This window comes from Tribolium castaneum, chromosome 5 (assembly GCF_031307605.1).
Source record: "Tribolium castaneum strain GA2 chromosome 5, icTriCast1.1, whole genome shotgun sequence".
Taxonomy (NCBI): domain Eukaryota; kingdom Metazoa; phylum Arthropoda; class Insecta; order Coleoptera; family Tenebrionidae; genus Tribolium; species Tribolium castaneum.
This window is the reverse complement of record NC_087398.1, coordinates 6,540,641-6,565,296: the sequence shown is the minus strand read 5'-3', so window position 1 is coordinate 6,565,296 and position 24,656 is coordinate 6,540,641. Positions and strand designations below refer to the sequence as shown.

General features: G+C 42.5%; 10 protein-coding genes across 10 annotated transcripts in view; 5 read left to right on the top strand and 5 right to left on the bottom strand.

The window, feature by feature from the left end:
* Window positions 1-1,643, bottom strand: part of sif (still life) — a 42,408-nt gene extending 40,765 nt beyond the window's left edge. Inside the window, exons 1-2 of the mRNA XM_015980472.2 lie at window positions 1,406-1,643; window positions 1,073-1,222 (exon numbers count right to left, since the gene is read on the bottom strand). The gene's annotated coding sequence lies outside the window, so the exon portion shown is untranslated. The remainder of the gene's footprint in view (window positions 1-1,072; window positions 1,223-1,405) is intronic.
* Window positions 1,644-3,147: 1,504 nt separating this feature from the next.
* Window positions 3,148-4,857, top strand: LOC662904 (uncharacterized). Its single transcript, XM_001815328.4, has 4 exons — window positions 3,148-3,460; window positions 3,514-4,069; window positions 4,129-4,708; window positions 4,757-4,857. Exons 1-4 carry the CDS (start codon window positions 3,182-3,184, stop codon window positions 4,764-4,766), a joined length of 1,425 nt encoding a protein of 474 aa, XP_001815380.2. The 5' UTR covers window positions 3,148-3,181; the 3' UTR covers window positions 4,767-4,857.
* Window positions 4,858-6,342: 1,485 nt separating this feature from the next.
* LOC100141891 (uncharacterized) lies at window positions 6,343-6,929 on the top strand. Its single transcript, XM_001815346.4, has 2 exons — window positions 6,343-6,799; window positions 6,853-6,929. The coding sequence occupies exons 1-2, from the start codon at window positions 6,375-6,377 to the stop codon at window positions 6,875-6,877; spliced, it is 450 nt and encodes a 149-aa protein (XP_001815398.1). The 5' UTR covers window positions 6,343-6,374; the 3' UTR covers window positions 6,878-6,929.
* A 144-nt stretch (window positions 6,930-7,073) lies between these two features.
* On the top strand, window positions 7,074-9,214 carry LOC662935 (spermine oxidase). The gene is made up of 5 exons (XM_969004.4): window positions 7,074-7,321; window positions 7,371-7,598; window positions 7,643-7,947; window positions 7,992-8,088; window positions 8,221-9,214. The coding sequence occupies exons 1-5, from the start codon at window positions 7,281-7,283 to the stop codon at window positions 9,134-9,136; spliced, it is 1,587 nt and encodes a 528-aa protein (XP_974097.1). The 5' UTR covers window positions 7,074-7,280; the 3' UTR covers window positions 9,137-9,214.
* Window positions 9,212-13,099, bottom strand: Ddc (dopa decarboxylase). The gene is given in 6 exon segments (NM_001102586.1): window positions 9,212-10,031; window positions 10,961-11,109; window positions 11,155-11,404; window positions 11,451-11,564; window positions 11,617-11,737; window positions 12,939-13,099. Coding segments are annotated over 6 exon segments (1,428 nt in total). The 5' UTR covers window positions 13,019-13,099; the 3' UTR covers window positions 9,212-9,317.
* A 1,433-nt stretch (window positions 13,100-14,532) lies between these two features.
* Window positions 14,533-16,518, top strand: Ttc19 (Tetratricopeptide repeat domain 19). Its single transcript, XM_008195385.3, has 4 exons — window positions 14,533-14,793; window positions 14,841-15,100; window positions 15,146-16,331; window positions 16,380-16,518. Exons 3-4 carry the CDS (start codon window positions 15,398-15,400, stop codon window positions 16,457-16,459), a joined length of 1,014 nt encoding a protein of 337 aa, XP_008193607.2. The 5' UTR covers window positions 14,533-14,793; window positions 14,841-15,100; window positions 15,146-15,397; the 3' UTR covers window positions 16,460-16,518.
* On the bottom strand, window positions 16,426-17,681 carry Catsup (Catecholamines up). The gene has a single exon (XM_969105.5). The coding sequence runs from the start codon at window positions 17,541-17,543 to the stop codon at window positions 16,524-16,526; it is 1,020 nt and encodes a 339-aa protein (XP_974198.1). The 5' UTR covers window positions 17,544-17,681; the 3' UTR covers window positions 16,426-16,523.
* A 180-nt stretch (window positions 17,682-17,861) lies between these two features.
* Window positions 17,862-23,364, top strand: LOC663123 (cGMP-dependent protein kinase 1). Its single transcript, XM_969184.5, has 2 exons — window positions 17,862-19,623; window positions 21,503-23,364. The coding sequence occupies exons 1-2, from the start codon at window positions 19,202-19,204 to the stop codon at window positions 23,250-23,252; spliced, it is 2,172 nt and encodes a 723-aa protein (XP_974277.2). The 5' UTR covers window positions 17,862-19,201; the 3' UTR covers window positions 23,253-23,364.
* Window positions 19,615-21,460, bottom strand: LOC663096 (uncharacterized). The gene is made up of 5 exons (XM_969157.5): window positions 21,115-21,460; window positions 20,544-21,072; window positions 20,334-20,496; window positions 19,869-20,286; window positions 19,615-19,820 (listed from the first exon to the last, which is right to left on the bottom strand). The coding sequence occupies exons 1-5, from the start codon at window positions 21,377-21,379 to the stop codon at window positions 19,654-19,656; spliced, it is 1,542 nt and encodes a 513-aa protein (XP_974250.1). The 5' UTR covers window positions 21,380-21,460; the 3' UTR covers window positions 19,615-19,653.
* RpL13A (Ribosomal protein L13A) lies at window positions 23,356-24,617 on the bottom strand. The gene is made up of 5 exons (XM_969211.5): window positions 24,498-24,617; window positions 24,174-24,304; window positions 24,013-24,122; window positions 23,696-23,841; window positions 23,356-23,591 (listed from the first exon to the last, which is right to left on the bottom strand). The coding sequence occupies exons 1-5, from the start codon at window positions 24,516-24,518 to the stop codon at window positions 23,385-23,387; spliced, it is 615 nt and encodes a 204-aa protein (XP_974304.1). The 5' UTR covers window positions 24,519-24,617; the 3' UTR covers window positions 23,356-23,384.
* Window positions 24,618-24,656: the final 39 nt, after the last annotated feature.

Here is a 24,656-nt window from a genome sequence, read left to right as displayed (position 1 = left end):
ACTTGGCCATAATTTCGGCAGCTAATAAAAAACATTTTTTTATTTTGAACTTTGGTTACCGTAACATTACATAATAATTAATAATATATTAATATTACTAGACAATTTAACGACAAATCTAAATACTGGTTTAAAACATTGTTTAGCCAAAAATGAGCAAAATGAAAAAAAAAACACCTAAAAATCGACGAATTATGTAGAAAATACTTGTTTCTTAACATTTGAAGCACTTAAATAATATTTGGTAAAACGGTAAACAAAAAAGTCATTAAACTAAGTCCAAGTTGGCAATGTATTTTCCTTTTTCGACCGTTTTAATACGTTGTTTAACCAGAGAGTTTAAATGATATTTAGTTTTGCTTTTTTCGGGCATTTTACCTCGTTTTAATTTTTTTTTATTATTACAATATTATATTTTATGTGTTTCAACACATTTTCAGTTAGAAACGTAGATGTTTGGTAAAATTCCCCAAAAATTATAACCGAAAGTTAAAAAATGAAGCTACTTTTGAATTTTTAGATAAAAAATATATTCAGCAAAATTTCGTCAAAAGTGACCCAAAAAATCACCGAATTAGTGAGTTTTTCGAGCGGTTAATATGGTTTTGGGCCAAAAACTCAAAAATTGATGCGTGAATAGAAAAAATGTTTGAAACACGTTGAAGAGAAGAATGTGTTGTCGTTTGGCCTTTTCCCGTCATCTCGCTATCATTTCCTGTCGTCCAGTCCCGCCCGGACGCAAATTAAAGCCGTCATCCCGTCGCATCCCTCGGGACGTGTCCCCTTTCCCGTAAAACACCTCGCAAGCATCCAATATCAGGTTCCCGCCTTTGCAATAAACCTAAATGTTTAAGCGTCGTCATCTGCGATCCGACGTTCGATTCGGGTGTGGCGCCGTCGGAGGGCGTCTCCGTCGCGCGATCGACGTTTGTTTTGGTTCATTTTTGAAAATATGGGCGTGTACCACTACATAAACATCTAAGTAATTCCTAAGGTGTGACCCGACCCAATCGATATAACCTCAACGGCTCCGGGCCGGCTCCGGGCATGCAATACAGCGCTACGAACTTACCAACTAATGCTAATTAGGCCTAGTTCCAAGTCTTTTCGCACTTTGATTGTTTCGTATAAAAGTCGGGAAAACACTAACAAAATAGACTTTCTCAACGACGAGTCAACTATGTTTTAAAGCCGTTTTAGTTTTGATTCGGGTTTTATGCACCTGGAGACAAATAATGGAAAATAAAATTCAAACCCAAACTCCCAAATACTTCGAAAACTTTATTTCGAACAAATCAAACAAACAAATTACAAAAAGTACAAACAAACTGCGCTAAACGCTCCAAATAATTCCATTCAACTCAAACAAGCAGCAACCTAAGCGAAAAAAATAATCGCTTGATACCTTAAACCTAATAACCAATTCACAGCACACTTTCGATCATCACATTTTTATTAGTTTCAACAGTCACATCGGGTTAATTGAGCGGTTGTTACGTAACTTTTTAATAATGTATAACAATAAACGGGTGTGTGCACCATCCAGATGTAGTTCGCGATCTGGCCACCTGGATACGGGGGCGCCACTCGCCCTCTCCAGCAGGATAACGCGGCAGGAAAAGAAGCGACGCCTTCGGACATCTCCGACCCCCGAATTTCCTCGCTGGAGCGCTCTCACCATCGCGGTTTGCGATTCGGTTTTTTCGCGTTGACGCAAATCGAATAAATTATTGCGGAGAAGGATTTTCGCAGGATTAGGGAGAAAATTTTAAAGGTCGCAGGAAAATACTTCATCAGCCTTGAACGATGTGATAATTTAATTTATTATGGACAATTAGTGAACAAAATAGGTCCTAATGCTGACCGTTGGGTGTATGAACGGATTCGTGATGAATGCGACAAGTCAAGGTGAAGCAGTGATGTAATTGGTTATTCCCTAAGTGCTCAACAAATTCGTGAATAAATTGTTGGAGAAAAAAGCGGCCTTGAATACGGGGGGCCGTCTCTGCATCGCAAATTTGGGACTTTGACCACTATTTCCCGTCTAGTGCATCGAGACAGCTTTGAAACTCATTTTAAAAAAATAAAAAAGCAAAAAAAATAAAAAAAAATTAATTTTAGACATATTTAAAAATTTATTTAAGAAAATTAGACACGGCCCAAACTTGTGCTCACTCTTGGCACAATCGTGTCAATGGACAAGCTCTACTAATTTCCTTTTTAGCTTTACAACATTTCATTGCCAAATAATTTTCGGAAATAGGGTAAAATAGGCGTTAAATGCGAAATTTTTCAATTTTCTTACAACACGTTGCAAGAGTTTTTTTAACACTTTAGAAACAAACAAATCTGCCGATTACTTAAACACTATATGTCTTTGTTCTACTTAAGAAACAACGACAAGTACGAATTCTTATGTCGAATTTACAAAAGCCTATGCAAGTAGGGTAGTTGCTAAGGGTACTCTACATAAAAGAACATTTCTGTATTTATTATTATTATTATTATTAAAACAAATATTTAGCATAAATGTACACAATTTTTACTATTCCTTAAACCGGTTTGGAATATTGTTTTTGAAACAAATTTCAAATCGCAAAGAAGATTACATTGAAGAAAAAATTCCATTCATGTTTTAAACATGCCCATAAAACTATTCCAAACAGGAACAATGGAAAACAGTTGAAAATTGTCTTAAATCCGTCTGTTGTACTAAATTCTAATAATTCTTTGAGAGTTAATCATGTTCGTTATAACTTAATCGTTTTGCGGTCGTGTATTATTTACAAAAATAAACCTATTATTACCGGCCACCTTTTATTATGCCATTTAATCAATATGATTGTTATCGATTATGCAAATGGGATTAAATCGAAGCCGGCAATTGTTTCAAGAAACCCCATTCACCGAATTGCGAAAATGTCAACATTTCTTAATTGGGATTATATTCTAAACCGCTCGACTTTTGCAGGAATTGAACGATAATTGTCTCTAAGCACGCTACGTGCGAGTGGGCAAATGATTCCTGTTTTTTCTATTTACCGCGAGGAGACGTATGAGTAATTATCCTGGCAGATGGAATAATAGGATCTCGGTTTTTTCGTCGCGATTGCATAATCGGATCGTGATTCCGTTTGGATATAAAAACGGATCGTGTTTATCGAATGTAACAGATTGAACCATGCGGTGGGCTATACCACTGGTAGTGCTCGTGTTGGGTGCCTGTGCCCAAGAGAAACCATCACCGAAACCAGTGGGTGTAGTGTACTTTATTAGTTTTATTAATGAACCCAAAGATGAACCCGAATCAATAGAAGGAATCAGCAATGAAATCCCGGAAAATTCCGAAAGGAAAATCCAGCCCGGAATTTTGTTAGTACAACCCATTCCGGACACTGAGGCTTTGAGTGATGGGGTTTACTTCCGGCCTGCGGACGGAAAACCTCTTGAAAAACCGGAAGTAATTTAAGGTTTTCTTACTTTTTTCTGTAAATCATTCATTTGTAACTTCAGAAACTGACAACACTTTCGCGCCAAAGACGTACAACTTATGGGAAAGGTTCCTACGGTAAAGGGGGCGGTATTGGGGGCGGCGGTGGCGCCGGATTCGGCGGCGGATTTGGCGGAGGATTTGGAGGAGGAGGAGGAGGTGGAGGCGGAGGCGGAGGAGGAGGTTTTGGAGGCGGCGGGGGCCTCGGTACTGGTGGACTTTTAGCTGGACTTTTGAGTAAAGGATTAGGAGGCGGCGGTGGCATTGGCGGCGGCGGAGGAGGAGGATTTGGTGGAGGCGGCGGTTTAGGAGGTGGTGGCGGCCATAGCGGCGCTGGAGGAATTGGCGGAGGCCACAGTGGCGGTTATGGAGGAGCAGGAGGAATCGGAGGCGGCTACGGTGGTGCAGGAGGACTTGGTGGAGGATATGGAGGAGCTGGAGGCCACGGAGGCGGAATAGAAGGTGGGGGCGGTCATGGAGCAGGTCTAGGAGGAGGTGGCTCTGGTGGTTATGGCGGTGGACACCTTGGAGGAGGAGAACTTGGAGGCGGAGGAGGAGGAATAGGAGGCGGCGGTGGAGGTGGAAAAATAAAATTTTCATAAAAAAATTTTTATTTACTTAAATTTTTTTATACTCAGGAAGCAGTGCTACTAGTAGCGCCACCAGCAGTAGTGGTAGCTTCGGGGGCGGCAAAGGCGGCGGCATTGGCGGGATAGACGCCGGTTTTGACGGTTCAGGTCTTGGTGGCGGTGGCGCAGGACTTGGCGGCGGTGGAGGAGGCGGTTTTGGCGGCGGCAAAGGCGGAGGATTTGGTGGAGAAGGTGGATATGGAGGATCCGGTGGATTGGGTGGCGGTATTGGAGGCGGCAAAGGCGGAGGATTTGGTGGAGCAGGCGGGATTGGCGGAAGTGGAGGATATGGAGGTTCTGGAGGATTAGGCGGAGGAATTGGGGGCGGCAAAGGAGGTGGTTTTGGAGGCGGCAAAGGAGGAGGTTTCGGTGGCGGAATCGGAGGGGGTGGAGGACTTGGCGGCGGTATTGGAGGAGGCGGAGGTCTAGGAGGCGCTGGGGGAGGTTATGGCGGACATGGAGGAGAAGCGGGCTTTGGAGGAGGCGAGGGAGGATTCGGAGGTGGCAAAGGCGGTAGCTTTGCCTCAAGTCAAGCGTCGGCGTCGGCGTCAGCAACATCTTCCAGTTTTGGAGGAGGACACGGCAGCTAGTATGTTCTTATGATATATGTTTTCATTATTTATTTTTTTTGTTTCAGTGGTAAATAATTGAAATAGTCCTACAATCAATTGTGTACTCATATTTTTGTATTGTAAAATTGTACTGATATAAGATAAAAAATAAACGTAATAAAAAATATGATTGTGTTTTTATACCAAATTAATTATAACTTGCAAATAAATTTAAATTTAGTACCCACTTAACAAAAATTTTCTCGTAAATGAATACTTATTTACACAGATATTTATAATAAGTAAGCATAAATTTGCAAACTAATTAGGAAATGGAATTGTTGGCTAATTGCTACTTGTCAAAAAATTGTGGCTAATTTAACTGTATATTAATTATAATCTATTATTTATAGGTAGGTACTTATTTAATCATCATACTCGCATTATAATATAGAGTGTTCTAAACTGATTCCTTTCGTGTCATTTTCTCAGTTTGGGTACTTTATAAGTCGTGAGTAAGAGATTTTAATAAACAAATACATATTTCTGAATATCCTGTAGTTTTTTTAAATATTTTTTTATTGTAAATCATTTACATATGTTTACACATTAAAAATAAAGATTATCACCAATACGCCAATACATATTGACTTTTTCTTTACTTCTTTTAATAGAATCAGACAAGTGCATTCAGTGACGTAACATATACACTGAAACATCAAGGTCTTTGATTAGTATTGGCCATTACAAATTATCTCCGTTTGACTGTAAATTACATTTATCGGTGAATTCGTTGCACTCTCTGTTTGTTTTGTTTTGAATGTTTTTTATTTTCCCATGCGAACTTCCAGTGTTAATGACACAAAATACTTCGTTTTATTGTTCAAATCACTGAATCAGCAAACAAGTTACATGGCAGAAAATTAAGATTTAATGGTGTGACAATTTGTAAACAAATATTTGTTTGTAAGAGTAGATAATCAGAAATAAACCATGAATATTATTAATTATATTATTACTTAGTACATTTTGAAAAAGATCGTAAGACACATGACATATACCTTACCTAAAGTATCCTCGGGTAACAAACTCTATTTTCGGCGTAGTTATCCAATTCTTTTAATTAAAATTAAAGCCATAAAACATAACTTAAATCTTGTTTTGATTATTTAATTGGTATGAAGACTACATATTCATAAGATATATAAATTGGTGGATAGACCAACCTTGAATAAAAAACCCTGAAGCTATTCTAAGAAAACAGAACAATAACTTGCAATCAAATCATCATAAATAGATACTTGAATATTTTACTATAAACACGGGGAAATACAATCAATTTAATAAAAAATTCTTTGCAACACTAAACAATTAATTCGATCCAGAAATGCAGTGTCGGACTCACCAACCACTCACAACCAACAAGAGCAACACTAAGAAAAAAATAACAAAATTTGGAAACACTTCTTTTCGATGTTCTAGCATTAGACGCATAGGACGCTTGAAGACTTGAAGTGTTGCCATTTTTTTAACGAAAAATATATTTTTTTTGCTGAGAGACCCCCAAGTCCGCCTCTGCTTGTTTTGAGTACCTTTTTAGAAACGCTTTTTTCTTAATTGCTTATATAATAACCACTCCACCTTAGTAAATACTCAACTGTGCATATAAATATCATAATTCGAAAAGCCTCTACAGTCCTAAAGATGAAGTGCATCGTTGTATTCGGCCTCCTGGTGACACTAAGTGCGGTTCTGTGCCAAGAAGACCCACCAGAACCCGTGTTCAAACCTCCAAGACCCGTTGGAGTGATTTATTTACTCCAACTTTTGGACCAAAAGCAACCAGAAACCTTAAATGGAGACGAAGTCCAAAACACCATTCCTTACAGAAATTTGAAACTTTTCAAGAACTTTAACACCATTGAACAAGAGAAACCCATCCGTGAGAAAAGATCGCCAGGATATGGCAGCGGCGGCGGCGGCATTTGCCACACTTGCGGAGGCGGCGGCGGTGGCTATCCCGGCGGCGGTGGCGGTTTTGGAGGCGGCGGCGGGCACGGATCGAGCGGTTCCTGGAGTCAGTCGTCGTCGTCTGCGGGAAGCTGGGGCAGTGGGGGCGGCGGTGGCTAGTACGTATTTAATTATTTAATTTCGCAGTTTTTTACCAATTTTTCTCGTTTAGTGGGAAAGGAAAATACGGAAAATAACCAAATCGGAGTTTCGCACGTGTAACATTGCCGCAATAAAGCATTGAGAAAATTTGTGTTTTTTATTCCTGCTGGCACAAACCCAACTCCTGCTAGTCCTTACGTCACCGTTGCAGGAATGCAACGCCGCCGTAAGACGGTTCATTGAGTAAGGACCCACCCGGGTCGATGATCAGGATTCGTTGCCACGAGCGACGCTCAGCAGGATTATTGCATACGTCACGTGTGTCATTAAAAGGCAATTATTGGCGCAGCTGATCCTGCTGATTGCAAAAGAATGGGGCCTTTGTCAAAATTATTTTCATAAAACGATTTGCGGGAAAATCCGGATTTTGCAATCAAGTAGCTGTCAAACTCCGGTGTTTCAGATCAAAATTGTCAAAAATCCCCAGTTTGAAAAAAAATGTTGGCAAAACCGTCCCTATTAGTACCCCTCCAGTCCAGGTACTCTCCACCCAATTCCTGCAACTCCTTCCTAACCCTCATTCTTCAGCCGCCTCCTGCAACTACTCGCCCGCCTTTGCCATGGCAAAGCCCCCGACAAGCCCGCCCCCAAAAAATCCGACCTCGAAGTTTGCACAATCGCCGAGTGCATGGTCGACCCCTGCAAGCCTGAACCTGCCGTCGTGATCGTCGGCGCAGGAATTGCAGGATTATCAGCAGCCCAACGTTTAGCCCAATGCGGCTTGACGAACTTTACAGTCCTGGAAGCTACCGACAGGTAACTCCAGCGCCCCCTTGTCACGTCTCACGTGAGCGTTGCAGGCCAGGCGGCAGGATTCATTCCTGCTGGCTAGGCGACGTCATCGCGGAAATGGGAGCACAGTTCATAGAGGGCGGCTGTATCGGCAATCCGGTTTATAATCTAGCCGCCCAGGAGGGGCTCTTAAAGCCGCCCCTGCAAAGGGCCAAACCCTTGAGTGGGATTTTTTGTACCAGCGATGGGCGGGCTATTGACCAGCCGGTGGCCGTTTTGGCCTATCAGACTTTCAAGCAGATAGAGCACGAAGCGGCCAGTCTTTTTAGTATGGGCGGCGCGAAACAACATGGTTCGCTTTTGAATTTCTTGAGTAAGGGATTGGGATTAGGGGGATTTGGGATTAACGAAAGGTAGGTTTAAGGATTCAGCAGGAGTTGCAGAACTTCCCCGATGAGCAAAAGTACGACGTGGCGAGGATTATGTACGGGTTGACTAATGCAGTTAGGACAAAGTAAAAAAATTTTTCTTTTCTTTAATACAAGCCTACCACAACAAAAACTTAAAAAAAATACACGTAACTTCAAAGCCAGATTCCAGAAATATCATATTTAAATACTAAATTAGTTACGATAATTTTTTCAAGATGTGGCGAGGACTTGAGTCAAATAAGTGCCGACAATTACGGCAGTTTCATCCAAATTCCGGGCGGTCAAATCCGGATTCCTCTCGGCTTCATCGGCGTCCTCTCCCCCTTGATGCGTGAACTCCCCGAAAACGCCCTCCGCCTGAACAAGCCCGTGGGTAACATTCGATGGGGCGCCGTCCAGGCCCGTAACAAAGGGGGCCCCCGAGCCGTAGTCCAATGCTGCGACGGCCAGGAGTTCCCCGCCGATTACGTCATCCTCACCGTATCCCTAGGAGTCCTCAAGGAACACGCCGACAAGATGTTCTGTCCCGCTCTCCCCTCCAGCAAAATGGAAGCCATCAACAACATCGGCTACGGGAACGTCGATAAAATCTTCCTCGACTACGACCGGCCTTTCTGGGTCTGGTGCGAGGGCGGCATTAATTTCGCCTGGTCTCCAGATGAACTCGCGAATAGGACCGACTGGACCAAAGGCCTCAGCGCGATCGAGGAAGTGCACGGGAGCAAGCACGTCCTCTGTGCGTATATTTCCGGCCCAGAGGCGGCCATTATGGAACATGCGAGTGACGAGGAGGTGGCGGAAGGGATTACCAGGATTTTGAGGCAGTTCACAGGGGATGCCTCCCTGCCGTATCCGTCGACGGTGTTGAGGTCCAAATGGGCAACGGACCCGTTTTTCTGCGGGTCTTACAGTTACATGGGTCTGAATTCACACGTGGGGCACCAATGCGACTTGAGTTGCCCGGTTCCGGGCACGTGTGAGCCCATCCCGCCCATTTTGTTGTTTGCAGGAGAGGCCACGTGTGCTGGACACCACTCGACGGTACATGGGGCAAGGCTGAGTGGAATCAGGGAGGCAGAAAGGGTGATCCAGTTGACGAAGTCATATGGAGGGCCGCCACCGTCGATTTAACAGAGGGTCGGTTGTTTGGTTTTTTTGAGTAAATTGGTCAGTGTCTAGTCCCGTATTTTAATAAAAGTATCCAACTGATTGCTGATTGTTTATTTGGTCCTCGGTACATTTGGTCAACGATAAATATATACAACGATAAATAAATAATTTACAACGTAACTTAAGTCTAGATTGTCTTCATTTATTTTTTCAAAACTTCATCGGCGGCTTCCTTGACTTCCTTCCACGAAATATCAATATCCGCCATCTCCGTAAACCTCGAGCAGATCGCCAACCTCAGGAAGTAAACGTCCCTGATTTTCGACGGTACTAAATGGATGACCCCTCTACCGTTCAACCTCTTGAGCAAAGCTTCATTAATCTCGTTCGAAGCCTTCAGCCGGAAGCAAACCAGTCCCAGGACCACTTCCTCCGTTATCTCAAACCTCTCATCCCCCCTCACCAGCGACTCGAAATAGTGTGCCAGCTCCACATGTTTCCGGATAAAAGCTTGGAGATTCTCGATTCCGTACAATCGTAAAACGAACCAAAGCTTCAAAGCGCGGAATCTGCGGCCGAGCGGGATTTGCCAGTGGCGGTAGTCGGGGGCTGCACCCTGTTGCTCGTGCTTTAGGTAGAGGGGGTCGACGTTGAAGGCGTTCACGAGCCAGGAGGGGTCCTTGAGCCACATGGTGGAGCAGTCGAAGTTGACCAAGAGCCATTTGTGCGGGTTGAAGTTGAAGGAGTCCGCGCGGTCAATGCCTTTCATCAAGTAGCGGAACTCCGGGCAGATGAAGGAGGAGCCGGCGTAAGCGGCGTCCACGTGCAGCCAGATGTTGTTCGAGTTGCACACGGGACCCAGCTCCTCCAGGTTGTCGAACGTGCACGAGGAGGTGGTGCCCAGAGTGGCCACAACCTGGGAAAAACCGTTGATAAATTTTTTATCAACACCCGAACTAACTGAATTTTTCCAATTTTTTTCCGAATTCCGCACTCCAGAATGATTACCGAACACTAATTTTTATCTTCGATCGTGATATTAAATAAAACTAAGGTGATGTGAAGGGTCAAATTGACCGTACATTTATGTTCGGACGTCGCAACCTCTTGAGAGTAATGCACAAAAAGAGAGGAGCGAAAGATTTCAAATTTTCGCCGTTTTATTAGATTTTAGTCCGATTGTGCAATCGCGCTGGATTTTATCGTCGCATAACTTGTCCTGGGGATAGATTTTGAAAAATACGTTCTGGGAACAATTTAATTAAAGTTGTTGATAATTTTTATGCATAATTATTGGTCTTGTTTTATCTGCCCAGTTATAATGGATTTAGATTTTGTTCGTTTATTAAAATAATCCCAAAAGCCCCGATTTTTTTATTCTGCCATGCACAAAATCTGACATTGTACAAAAATTCTATTTGAAACATAAACTTTCACTCTTAAGAAACAAATCACATTTTGGTTTACGTAGTTTTCGCAAAATTTTATAAAAAATTGCTTCAGAAAAGAAATTGAAATGAACACAGAATATGTGCCAAATTACGAAGATACTAAAAAAAATTTCATCGTTTTTTTGTGATTAGTTGGCCACCTTACTCTTTACTAAATGCCATAAACTTCAAAATTGGAAAAAATATTACCATACTGATAATAAAATCGCCTTTAAACTCGTATTAAATTTGAAGGAACACTTGCGGAGTTGTCGCAGTCTCTGCGAGTGCGATTACTCGCTCGGAACCCGGTCAAGGGATTGCGCAAGCAAGTGATAAAATATCCGCTAAGAAACTATAATATGGTCAAGGTTTGTCCGATTAGAAACGATTTTTAGAGAGTGTATTGACTCACGTAAAATGGAATAAGGCCAGCCTCACGGTCTTCCTTGATCGCCACTTCCAGCGTTTCGCCTCTGAGTCTGTTGTTATCATCAGGCTGGAGCCCGCGCATTTTGACGCCCCCTAGCAGCCCCGCGCGCTCGACCGACGAGTGGCTCTGGGCTGAAACAACCCTCAGCACTCACTCCTCAAAAAATTAAAAATCACCTGAAGTGTAAGCGACTAGTTTGGCGACGATTTCCGAGTCGCTCATTTCCGGCTTTTCCTTCTTCACGCGGTCGATCATGCGGGCCTTGGCCCCTAGAAGGGCCACCAGAGTCGCTTCGCTGGCCGTCCCTTGGATCACGCCCCCCCCTTTGCCTCCAGAACAGGCCAGGAAGTCCTCCGGGAGACCGATCATCTTGCCCAACCAGTCCAGCATCACGACTTCTAGCTCGGTGCAAGCGGGACTAGCAATCTGGAATTTTTTTGTAAGGGTTGGGAACAAAGAAAGGCGCTTTTACCCAGGAAAAGCCGATGCAGGCGATGGCGCCGCTGAGGATGTCGGCCACGATCGCGGGGTAGGAGTTGGCGGTGGGGAAATAGGCGTGAAACCGGGGCGAATGCCAGTGTGTCACCTATTTTTTATTTTGGTTTTATTCAAGTTGAAGCTGAAATTAGTTTAGTTACCCCCGGCATGATGACACGCTCGATATCGGCCATCACGTCCTCCCATTTGTCGGGCTTTTGGGGGGCGGTGGCTGGGATCAGGGGGCGCAGATACCCCGGTTCAACCGTGGGTAACACGCGTCTAGGAGGAGGAAGAAATTGCATGAGTGTCAGTCATTGTTATTGTTGGAGTCTTGAAGAATAGCCTTGGTGATTACATAAGACAAGTTAATTGAATTAATTTTTGCAATTTTTATGTTTAATTAAGATTTAGACGTTCTCCTGCCTTGAAACGCATTTAAAAATTCAAATTTATGCCGAATTGTGCTAAAAATAGTGAGGCGCAAAGTCGCACGAAATCTTTGTGAATTGTTTTTTTTTAATTATGAAAAATGCATATTTATTTTATTTCTTCATTTCCTTGTTTATTGCCAATTAAACCAAAAATTTATTATGAGAAATAAAAAAATCAAGCATCCAAGAACAATTTTAGATAATAGATCGGTAATATACGAGTAGATAAAGAATGTACGGATAATCTGAACAGAGGGATGCGAAACCCCATTGGGATTAACAAAACTTTTGGATTACAGAACTCATATCATTATCTATTTAAAAATAAAAAATGCAGAATAAGCTGAAACTTCAGTTGATAGCAGGATGATTATTCACACTGGCGTAGACAGCAGGATCGTTTCAAATTTAATTAAAAGAATTAATATTTTAAAATTTTTCCTTTATCGAGAACACCTTTCATATCGTGTACTTGGGCACCTAATTTTTTCCGAGCTTTCAGTAATCAGCACTTTATAACTAGGTCCAAAATCGTTAAGTCATGCGGAACTTTACTTTTACTTAATTTTTTTAGATAGACTGGTAGAAGAATATTGAGGAACGACTTTTATTATTCATAGTACGAGTCTTTTGGGTTCTATTTCGTTTTGAATATTAAAAAATTATTATAAACAATTTCTTCACATGAATTAATAACAATTTTAAATGCAGGTTTTGTATTATCGATAGATACATTTTTGTAACTTCTTTAGCGCTTCTGTAACCTCTGTTGCGGCACCAAATTAAAGATGAATAGACTACTAACAAGGCTTTAATTTTTCTCTGAGTTGAAATAAAACAGCTGCGACTATAACATTTATTCTTGTATGTCATGGATTTCAGTTTCTCAACAAGCGCGAGCAATTTTTACGCTTTTAATATACATTTCAAAAGTCTCGTTTGTTGCGAAATATCTTTGAAAACAGCCTTTGCATAAACACTTTATCACTCAACACACGCCAAAATATTTTGAAATCGGTTTCTCTCCACTTTCCATCGCAATCGCTCACCTATCTCTGATGTTCTCCAGATACCCGGAGACGTAATCGATCATCTCCTTCGCGAAATCCTTGAACTGATTAGCTTCCATTTCAGATGCAATTATCCTGCAGGCAGCAGGAGTCGAATCACCCGACACGAATCACAGCTAAACACTAGAGTCAATTCACCAGTGGCTCGTGCCTTTAAATCTGTGACAAGAGAAGTGGGGCTCCGACGATATCGATCACAAAACCCCTTCACCCAACCACGTCCAATACCGAATTTCGTTAAAAAAATGGGTGATTCCGAACAAATTCCAAAACATGTGTGACAGTGTTTATATTTTTTATTTTTATCTTATCGCGGGGATATTGCTCCCAATTAATAATATTGCGGTACCGAGAAGAAAGCCGACCGGTTTCGGCCTGATAGTGATTCCCCCATGACGTCGATGGGCCAGTCCCACTCATTACCAGCAAATCACCGAGAATTACTTTTACATTTTTGAAATTCTGCAAGCTACACCCTCGGATCAAGCCATAAGTCCAAAGTCCACGCCGGCTTATTTATTGCTCCTTTTCTGCAGTCAGGGAGGAGGAAAAAATCGTGTGGTGAGAGGAAAAACGACACGGTGGAATTTTTAAGTTTCCGCGGAAGTCAAGCAAACCGCAGAATTATAGAACCGGGGTTTTTTGTGCCGGCTTTTGGGAAAATAGTGACTTGGAAATTTTCTCCATCGTTAGCTCTTAATTGAGCTGTAAACATGATTAGTCATGATGCTGCTTTTTGCGCTCAACTCTGTATATGTGGGACAGAGCGGCTTTGTTTGAGACAGACTGAGCATTTAATAAGTAATTTCAAGAGATTTGCTTCGCCATTTTAGAAATAATTATCTCTCTTGTGAGCTGATTGTTTTTATTTTTTATTTTAATTATTCTTTTTATTTTCTTCTTATTTACTTTCGTTTATTAATTTTTTTGTCTAGACTCTAGTTCTCGTAACTTTCCGGCTACTGTTGCTTAAATAAAACACAATGTTATAAAAAATATTTTATTTATTACGTTCAGCACCAACAACTTTCGACAATACATCGTAAAACTATTCTCAAAAAACAAGCAGCGTTTTTTATCATTTATTCCAACGTGGCTGATGACAAGTGAACATTTATTGCAATAAATGCCTCGAAGATTAATTTTTGCAAATGTGTCACCTTCATAAACATAACAATAAACGTAAACATAAACGCCCTTCATTAAAACCGCAATTACTTCCCTTTTTTATCGGCACTTCATCCGGAAGCTATCTAAACCCTCGATAAAATTAATTGCACATCAACAATAAACCCTCGAATGCAGGAATAATGTTCTTTGTCGCCCTCCGACCCTCCCATAATTAATTTCCTTTTTATGGAGAGCTCGAGCTTTTAAGCTCGCTCTCAAGTTCTCCAACTCCCGGAAACGGTAACCAAGACAACCGAGTGCTTTCGAATGCAACAAGTAGCCACCAGCCACTCTTATCACACCCCCATTCCCTTTAATCTACAATTCATTGGGTGCAAGCACGCTCCAGGAGTTATTTCCGATGTAAAATTCAGGAGGATTCAGTTCGCTCGATCTTACCTCCATTTCACAAAAAACACAGAGTTGCTTTCTGACAGTGTCATTCAAAATTTTTTGCGAAATGGCTAAATTTTGGTCGGTCTTTTTCGCTGCGTTGCAGTACACGTTCAGCATTTACGTGTTCAAAAAACCCGATTTGACCGGTTGTGGACCTCTGATCTCGTCATTGGCGGTCCTGCTCGCCCTCTCTTTGGTGCTATGGAGCCTCCCGTTGTACCCCCGGAGACTGCGCAAGCTAGTCCCCGGCGCGAATTGGTTTGCACAGGTAAAACGCCGGTTTGTGACCACAAACGACTCAAAACCCTCCCACAGTATTTAATTGCGGTGTTTCTGATCGAATACATCATGGGGTGTTTCTGGTTCCCGCTTGAAGCCGCCACTTTGGCATTTTTACCCAAACTGGGGGCCACTTTTGAGGATATCCTAATGCATGTAGGCATGGGTTGTCACTTCCCTTGCGACGTCTTAAAAACGGAAGGAACAGGAATGTTCATGAGCTATCTGATAAGTTTCCTCATACTTGTAGCGGCTTTGCACGCGACTAGAATGATCAATTTGCAACTATTGTCGTGGTAAGTCCCGAGACGCAATTTCGTGCCACTTTTTGAATTTCCTAGGGGAATTCGGCCGTTTGCAAATGACGTCACGCGCCGAGTCCAAAAATTTTCGAAAAATTTTCCGCTCAATACCGGGATTAGAATCCCCAGATTGAGGCCTCGTAGATCCCGATCGGAAATGTGCACCACCGATGAGGAGTTCTGGCCCGGAGACGGGGAATACGAATATGTTTACAAATGAGCTAAACACAGTACGCGATCGCGGTGGCGAACAAAATGTAAATAAATTATTTTCACACCGAATAAAACGTTATGGCCTGCAGACACGCGTTTAAATTGTTCAAAAACCAACGCATTTTCTATAAACTTGTTAATTATCGCGTGACACCCCCGGTTTTGGCGCCCCCAACATTGGGGTTATGTCCGAAAAAGTGGGCTTATCCGAAAGAAACGGGCTTTGCGGTGGGCTTGAGCCTCTTGTCGTGGCTCGGTTTCGAGAAAGACGATGAAGAGAAGGAGTCCGAGTTGATAATGACCCTGAAAAGGGCCGTCTTGTGCACGCAAAGGGAGCAGTATGAGAAGGCCGAGCAGATGCTACATTTGGCCCTACGGCTGGCCCAACAGCAGCAAAACCAGCAAGGGGTCATCTACTGCTACGACTTGATGGCAAATTTGGCTCTGGACACCTTTCAGTTGGATAAAGCCGAGAAATTATTTGTCAGTGTCTTGCAGCTGTTACTTGGGGGCGGTTTGGACCAAAAAGACTTGAAGGTCATTCATATTAGTTTAAAACTGGCGCGAATTTCGCAGTTGAAGGCGGAAATTGAAAAAGCCGACCTTGGGTACAAGTGGTGTCTTGAACAAATAGAGACACAGAAAAATGACAGTGTTGACGCTCAAATGCTATATGGGGTTATTCAGGACTGGTATTCCCAGTTTTTGCTAGACGTTGGGGACGTTAAGCAGGCTTTAATCCATTTGAGAGAGGCTTACAATGCGTGTAAAAGAACCAAAGGGAGGAATAGCGAACAAAGCATGTTGCTTTTGAATGACTTAGGGACTACCAGTTTTCGCGCTGGTGATATTGATAATGCTCAGGGGTACTTAAAGGAGGCTATTACAGTGGGGCGCGAGGTCGAAGACAAGTCGCACTTGGGGGTAATCCACGCAAACTTAGGTTTAATTCTTTTAGAAAAAGGCGTAGCTAAGGAGGCAGAAAAGTATTGTAAGGAGGCGTGGAAGTTGGGTAAATATCGACAAGGTTGCCGACTCCTATCTCGTGATTTTTTTTCAGGGAAAAAATTCGAAAACAACGAATCAGTTGAACAAGCAAACTACTGTTTTGACCAAATTAAATTGGTTTTAGGAAAATAATATTTATTGTAAAGGCGTACTCTAAGTACAAAGGAAACAATAAAACCGTTACATATTTAGGTATTCATTCATACTCTGCGATCAAAACCATCATAAACACTCCCCCTAACAGGGCAGCCACTTGGAAAACAGTCTGTTTAAAACTGGGTTTCTCTTCATCTAACAATTCAGGAATCACAGACACCAACGCTATGTAAATAAAGCCCCCGGCCGTGAAGGGGAGGATCCACTGGGTGGCCATGAGGCTGTTTTGCGCCAGAAGCGAAATCGCAGTCCCCAACAGCGCCCCCAGAGCAGTAGTCAATTGCAACAACATCGCATTTTTCCTCGACACCCCCGACTGGAGCAGAATGGCAAAGTCCCCAATTTCATGCGGGACCTCATGTAGTAAAATCGTGATCGTTGTAACCAACCCTACGGTATTCCCCGCCAAATAACTCGACCCTATTGCCAAACCATCGGTGAAATTGTGACTAAAATCGGCGGCTAAATTCAAATAACCCGCCACTTTAATTTCCTTTGGCTCGACTTTCTTTGCCTTGTCGCCCCCCGACTTGGCTTTCTCCTTCTTCTCATCGTTCTTCTTGTGGTGGCTGTGCCCGTGGCCCCCTTTGGCAATCCTCACGATTTTCTCCACCAAGAGGAACGTGACGATACCAGCCAACACCCACAGCCCCACTGACATGTCGTGCCCGTGTTCGTGATCGTGGGAATGTGAGTGCGAATGGGGGCTGTCGACTGACATAGCCGCGTGCGGGATTAAATGCAAGAAGGCGTCGCCCAGCAGCCCCCCGGACGCGAACGCCAGTAGGACTTTCAGGAGAGGCTGTTCCCGGTCGGTGCTGTCAAGCGGCACGCAAAATAGGATGAAGAAGGGGGCTGCACTGATGAGGAGCGTCGACCCCATGGCTTGCAGCCATAGTTCGGAGGTAGTAGTGTGATGTTGAGGTTCGGGGGGTTGGTACTTTTCGTTAGCGGCTTTCGAGTACTTGAATGAGGGGGCTTCATCATGTGAGTGGCCGTGCTCGTGCCCCCATGAGAAACAAACGACGAGCAGAATTAAAACTAACCGTAAATTCGACATTGCGGAATGTGGAGACTTAAATACGTGATTTGGGACTGAATGTGGGTATTAACACTTGAATTAACCGGCGGGGGCACACATCATCATCAAAAAAACATATTTTCTGTCAAAATGTCACTGCTGTCAAAGAATTGTCAAAGCATGTCAAAGGAAAAGTCAGTAGTAAGGCGCCAGAGGACGCTCCATGATTTTTATTTTACCAGTTTATTTTAATTTAATTTAATTATCACTATAATTACTTATAAATGATTGATTTACTTAATGCTAAGGTCAAGTTGTAGCTTCAAGTACTTTCTTTATGCGACCAATCATAAACTTAAGTTTAAGTCTGGTTTAAGCTATAAATTTCAATAGGCAACCACCAATACAGATTGTTATCAATTTTAAAAAAAATCGTACCAAGAAACTTACAAAATCGAATTATGTCATCATCCTCAACTATGATGATATGAAATATGATAAGGATTAATACATTTTGGATACAGTAATCAAAATCCATCAAAAACTGATAAGAACCGACAAGTAGCACAACTTAAAAATGTTTGATAGCAAACAAATTACTGAGTTTTTTCTCTTCTGTAATGACATCATACAGACAATCGGTGATAACAAAAGATCGATACAAAATAGCAAAATTAAAATTACGTTAAGTCAGGTAAGGAGGAATATGGACATACAAATATAATTAAAAAAAAAAGATAAGAACATCAAGTGGAACATTAAACCGTTTGATGGCAATCAAACGAAAAAATCAGCCAAGAGTAGGGTACTCAATAAATTAACGATTTTTCTCGTGTCCAGATAAATAAATGACTAATTTAAAGTACCGACCCAAAATTACAAAATAAAAAATAATAAGATCAAAGGGGATTTTTTCGTCACAATTGGTAAATTCCAGCAAACACAATAAAACAAACTATTTTTCCTAGATAACTGCATTCCTTGATTTCTACATATTGATAATAAAATGACGACAACCGGATAAAGCGAAATTGTTATTATAATTTTATCTCAGGTGTATCATCATTTTAGGATGTTGAAGCTCATAAAAAAAACACTTTTGTGGTCGAAATCGAGTTCAAAGTCAACGAAGAACGAAAACAAACAAACGTATCAAAATCGTGCCATTTACGCATTTTTGTGGCACGTTCAGAGTGACTCATTTGTGACCTAGGACATTACGTTCAATTCAAGGCGACGCTGTTTTTACCTTATAATTTTTCCAATGTAAGAAAAATTAAATATTTCATTGTGTCGTCTAATTGATCGTTTACAAGTGTTTTATTAATTATTGCTTCAAGCGGCAATAAAATGGTGCAAATTGCAATTTTATAATATAAGACCCGAAATCTTATCTTAAACAATGAGTACGTCGTGATAAGAAAACGATACCTACAGTCAGATATTTCCAACTCAAACACGCACGAAGGCTGCAATTGCGTGTTTGTTATTCAAGTTTGCCGAGCGTGTAATAAACGAGTGGAGTGAACAAATTTTAACAAAAAAATCGAAATTATTTATTGCGCCCTTTCGCAATGACACTGAAAAACAATAACTAATCTAATCAGGACAATTCACGTTCGAGGAATTTTTCTCTACAATAAACTACTTCACGTAAGTAATCGCTCGGTATTTGGCGCACGATAATCGCGACCGAAATGTGCTCAAGACTGTTTGGCAAGAGCAAAACTTACGTCATCCAAGACAAATTCAACAACGTTCCCAAGCCGCCAACACAAAATGGAACCACTCGAAAGCCAAGAGCACCTCAACCCGGGCCGCAAGAAACCCCGCCCGTGCCTCCACCTCCACCTGTCGACCAAATAACCCGAGCCCCGCCTCCGCCTGTGCCACAAACGACCGAAGATCCGCCCTCACCTGGCCCAGAACGGGCCGCAACTCCGCCCCCCGAGCCGGACGCTATTTCAACCGACACTCAAATCGACTCGACTGAAGAAAGTGTAAAAGTGAATCAAGAATCACAAGAAGGGCTCGAAAGAAGGCCGGGACTCATCCCCCTACCCACAAATATAGACGAACACGGGTCAGGAGACGTAGAAAAACACCCGAAAACGCAAGAGTAAGTTTAATAGTCAAGTGAAAACACACATTATTCCCAATCAAAATCATCATCAGAGATGTCAGCCGCAGGTTCTTCGTTCTTCTTAACTTCTTCGATTTTACGTTCGGGCCAACTATTCTTTAGTTCTTCCATATATTCCCCAGAAGGAAGCTCCATCAGATCTAAATCGGTTTCTTCCAAATTTATATGTTTATCTGTTACAAAAAATTAAAAATGTTTCGGTCCCAAATTAAGGAACTCACCCAACAATTTATCCACGGCTGCATTAACAATTCTTTGGACGTTCACGTTCTGCACCATTTTAATGTCGAGTGGCGCCTTCTTAACCGAATTTTCATTATCCGTATCTAAACCATCTAAAAGTTTGTAAACGCTCTTGTTTTCTTCAATTTTCGGCGCCAAATCAACTTTCTGTTCTTTGCAATTCAACCTAACATCATCAGCGAACGGCAACGCCGTCAGAACAAAACATTTCGGATTATAATCCGGTTTCGGCACCAAAACCACAATCTTCGGCACATAATTATTATTATAGACACGTCGGGCAATAACGTATTTATTTTGTTGCGCCAGGCAATCAATCAAACAATTAAAAGCGTCATTTTTTTCCAAACTAGCGTTGGGCAAAACGCTGTAACAACCGCCGCCTCGCATCAAATGCTACAAAACACAGTAAATGTCACGCTAGCGTGCGCCTTGTCGGTCACCTCAGGCACATTTGCCGCGTCTGTGAAACACAAAACGCTGAAACTGCGCGAACTTGAGACTTGAAACATTTTGTTGTTGACTGGGACGAATTTCCCGTGTCGCGAAACACCGCTAATTACCTCACTGGCGTCGAATTCAATAGACTCATCCTCAGCGTCAATCCTAACATTTTTGCGTAAAAAAAACACGCAAAATTGCGTTTTCCTTACCAAGTTGAAGGCCTGATCGCTCCTTGTGCTGAAACCAACTTGCACTGGACGATATCGTTTAGTATTTTCATAGTTTGTGCCGGAATGTTGATGTTTGTGCCAATGCCCAATGGGACGTTCCAGGGCTGACTCCCGCCCGAGTTGCGGTACGAAAAAAATAAATTCGTCCCGATTTTGGGACCACAAACAACGCCGTTTTGAATTTTCGAAATGAGGGTTTTAATGGTGGCGATGTTTGGGTCGTTTGTTTGCAAATTCTCCATCCAGGTTTTGATGTTTTCGGGCGTTTTTATAGTGAAAGGGGGCTCGATTTCGGGGCCCACGACATACAAAAAAGCCCCAAGCCGGTCCAGTAGCCGGGCTATTTTGTCAATTAAACCGTTATCAACTTTAGACAGGGGCGAACCCAAGTCTGTGATAAAAAGCAACTGATAAGTGATAATTCCCTTGATTCCTTCAAACTCATCGACCAAGTTTGCGGCAGCCACGTGCAGACCTTCCAACCAATTGCCCTCACCGACGCCACTGCCTAACAAAACATTACACAATATTACGATGAACAAAAACTTACTTTCGACAAAATCATGCAGTTTTTTGGGATTATAGGACAAAACATCCTTCGTAACTTCATTTACGTGTTCGTACCCCCCGTGTCGGGCGTTCAAACGATTTTCAGTCTTGTCCGAATTCAACAAAATCAATTTGGTTAAATCCTTGGAACGCGAGAAAAAATTCGTACTTGAAATTTTCAGTAGCGTCTGGAGCGCCCCTAAACGGTTTTGACCTTTAAGGTCAAATAAAATAACCGAACAGTGCCTTTTAGCAGCTGGAGGCATTGTTTTGCGTATTTTTCGAACACACACACTTGAAAACCGCCAAACTTATAACCTCACTCTTCGATCCAATACCAACCTTATACGCGAAATATACTAAAAATTTTGAATGTTTTTTTTCTTCAGAGATGAAAAATTGATTCGGGAAGCGATCGAACGGAGCGACTTCCTCAACAAGATTTTAAAAGGGGACTTGTTGAAAGAAGTGGTCGATGCCATGTACCCCCGCGAGATCAAATCGTCCGAAGTCATAATAAAGGAGGGCGAGAAAGGGGCCCACATGTATGTCTCGGCCGGCGGCCAGTACGAAGTCTCCGTCAAGGGCAAAGGCGTGGTGAATACGTTCGAGGATATCCGAATTTTCGGCGAGATGGCAATCCTGTACAATGATAAAAGAAACGCGACCATTAAAGCAATAAAAGCCGGGAAAGTCTGGGTTTTGGACAGGACCATTTACCAGAAACTGATGCTCCAGTTCAACATCAAGGAGCAGGACGAGGTGCTTTCCTTCCTCGAAAACGTCCCAACTTTGAATAAAGTCGGGACCAAAGTCTTGCAAAAGGTCACGACTTTGCTCAAAGTTAAGTACTTCGCGCCGGGGGCCACGATCGTCAAACAGGGTGACCGAGGCGACAAGTTTTACATAATCCGGGCCGGCACGGTGACCATCTCGAAGGAGGGCGAAGGCGTGGTGGGGAACTACGGCAAAGGCCAGTATTTCGGCGAATTGGCGCTTCTGGACGAGGAGTTTCGCCAAGCCACCGTCACAGCCGACGCCCCCGAAGGGGTGGAGTGCCTCACACTGAAACGGCAGCACTTCCGCGACCACTTCGGGAGGATAACAGAGGGCGGAACCGTGGAATACACCCCCAAGTCGGGGCCCAAACGGAGCGAATCCGTGCGCGAACACCAAGACATCGAACTCAAGGATTTAACAATTCTGACGACGCTGGGCGTCGGAGGGTTCGGGCGCGTCGAGCTCGTCCAACACAAGTCCAAAAACCTGATCTTCGCGTTAAAATACTTGAAAAAGTTTGATATGGTCGAGCAGAACCAACAAGAACATGTTTACAACGAGCGAAACATCCAGTTAGAGTGTCGCTCGAAATTCATTGTACGCCTTTACCGCAGTTACAAAGACGCGCGTTATATTTATTTCCTCATGGAGTCGTGTCTGGGGGGCGACCTGTGGACCCTCCTCCAGAGGCAAAAGACGCGCCGCTTCGACGAGAAAGACTCCAGGTTTATCGCCGGCTGCGTCCTCGAAGCTTTCACATACCTCCACGAAAGAGACATAGTCTACAGAGACCTCAAGCCGGAAAACTTGCTCATAGACGAACACGGTTATATCAAATTGACCGATTTCGGGTTCGCCAAGCGCCTGGGGGCCCGTGGCCGAACTTTCACGTTCGCAGGGACGCCCGAGTACGTGGCCCCTGAAATTATTCTAAGTCGGGGACATGACAAGGGCGTCGATTATTGGGCTTTTGGTATTTTCATTTTCGAGCTGTTGACCGGGAGAACTCCGTTCCGGACGAACGATGCGAGTCATATGAGGACGTACAATAAAATTTTAACCGGGATTGACAGTGTCGAATTCCCGAGTTATGTCTCGTCCAAAGCCCGCAATATTATCGAGAAGCTATGCAGGGCCATCCCGAGCGAACGATTAGGGTGTCAAAGGAACGGAGTTAAAGATATTAAATCCCACCGGTGGTTCCTGGGCTTTGATTGGGTCAAACTCAACGAAGGCAAACTGACAGCGCCCTTTAAACCCAAACTCAAGTCCAGCACCGACACGAGATATTTCGAACAATTCAAAAAGGACAACGACTGTCCGCCGGAAGAAACAAGTGGATGGGATGAAAATTTCTAGTACTCAAAATAATTTTAGTTAGGTCTGCCAAGTACTTTACTCAAGTTGTTGATATACCAAGTGAATTTTTTATTGTAATAAGGTGAAATTAATAAAACAAATATCAAAGTCACTTTTTTTTAATAAACGTCCTTAATTATAACCGTAAGAGTTAATGACAGCGGTGAATGGAGCCACTTGTTTGGCGACCTTAGTTGAGGCCTCTTTTGTAAGCTTCTTGAGCTTGTCACGTTTACGGATACTAAGGACAGCCTTAACTTTGCGTTTAGACTCGAGTGTGCGGACCACCGATTGGTATTTCCATCCTACTTCATGAGACAAGCGTCCCACGTGACAGAACTGCAATTTTATTTAGAAAATAGTAACCCAGTCCAAATAATAATAATAATAATAATAATAATAATAATAATAATAATAATAAGTAATAAGATTTGGGGGCTTACCTTGCGGCCTGGTTTCAAGCAAATTACACGGAGGGCCCCAGGGACTACGACGCGTTTCCTGCGGTCATATGGTGGGGGCACACCTTCGTAAGTCTTCAATCGGCGCAAAGCCTGCTTCCCACGTTCTGTCTTGTGAGGCAACATACCTTAAAAAATTCCATTAATCCATGATTGTCAATAAAGAACATCATATTTTGTAAAATTATAAACTCATTGTCGGATTGCCTTTTCATAGTTAATCAAATAATGTAGGTAAGATTAATTTAATCATCGTTATGTCAATTAGCTGTAAGATAGATTGAATTAAAAGAAATTACCCCTGACTGTCTTCCAGAAGATCCTCGAGGGGGCCCTAAAGTGGAATGGGCCACGCGCCGGGTTCACATTGCAACGTTTACGAAGAAACGACAAATATTTTAGTTTATTTCTGAAAGTTTTTCATTGAGTATTTCGTAAATGACCAAAATATGGATCCTACCTGTAAAAATTTCCTGAGATGTTCAACTGTTCACATCTCACAATAATAACTTTATTCCCTTCCAATAGTGTTTTTGCCACTATTGTTGCAAGACGACCAAGTAAATGGCCCCTGCCATCGATTAAAATGGCCTGAAAAAACAAAAACTCGGTTAGAAACTCACCAACACGTGTCCAATGCAATAAGGTTAAGAAACTTTAAACGGATGTTTTTCACGTAAAATGCGCCTTTCTCACTTTAAAAAGTCACGTAATTGAAAATTGATACGATTTGTGGACACTTTTTATAACCATTTATGTGAAAACCACAGAAAAAACGAATTACCTTCTCACTAAACCCCGTCATGTTTCTACCATTAACGGAAAAGGATGGCGCCGGAAGTGTACAAAGATGGCGTTCGCTGAGCAATACCAACCTGAACCGACAAAAATCCCAAAAGCTCAAACAAGAAGCACCAAGGAATTTTTGCCACACTTTTTTATT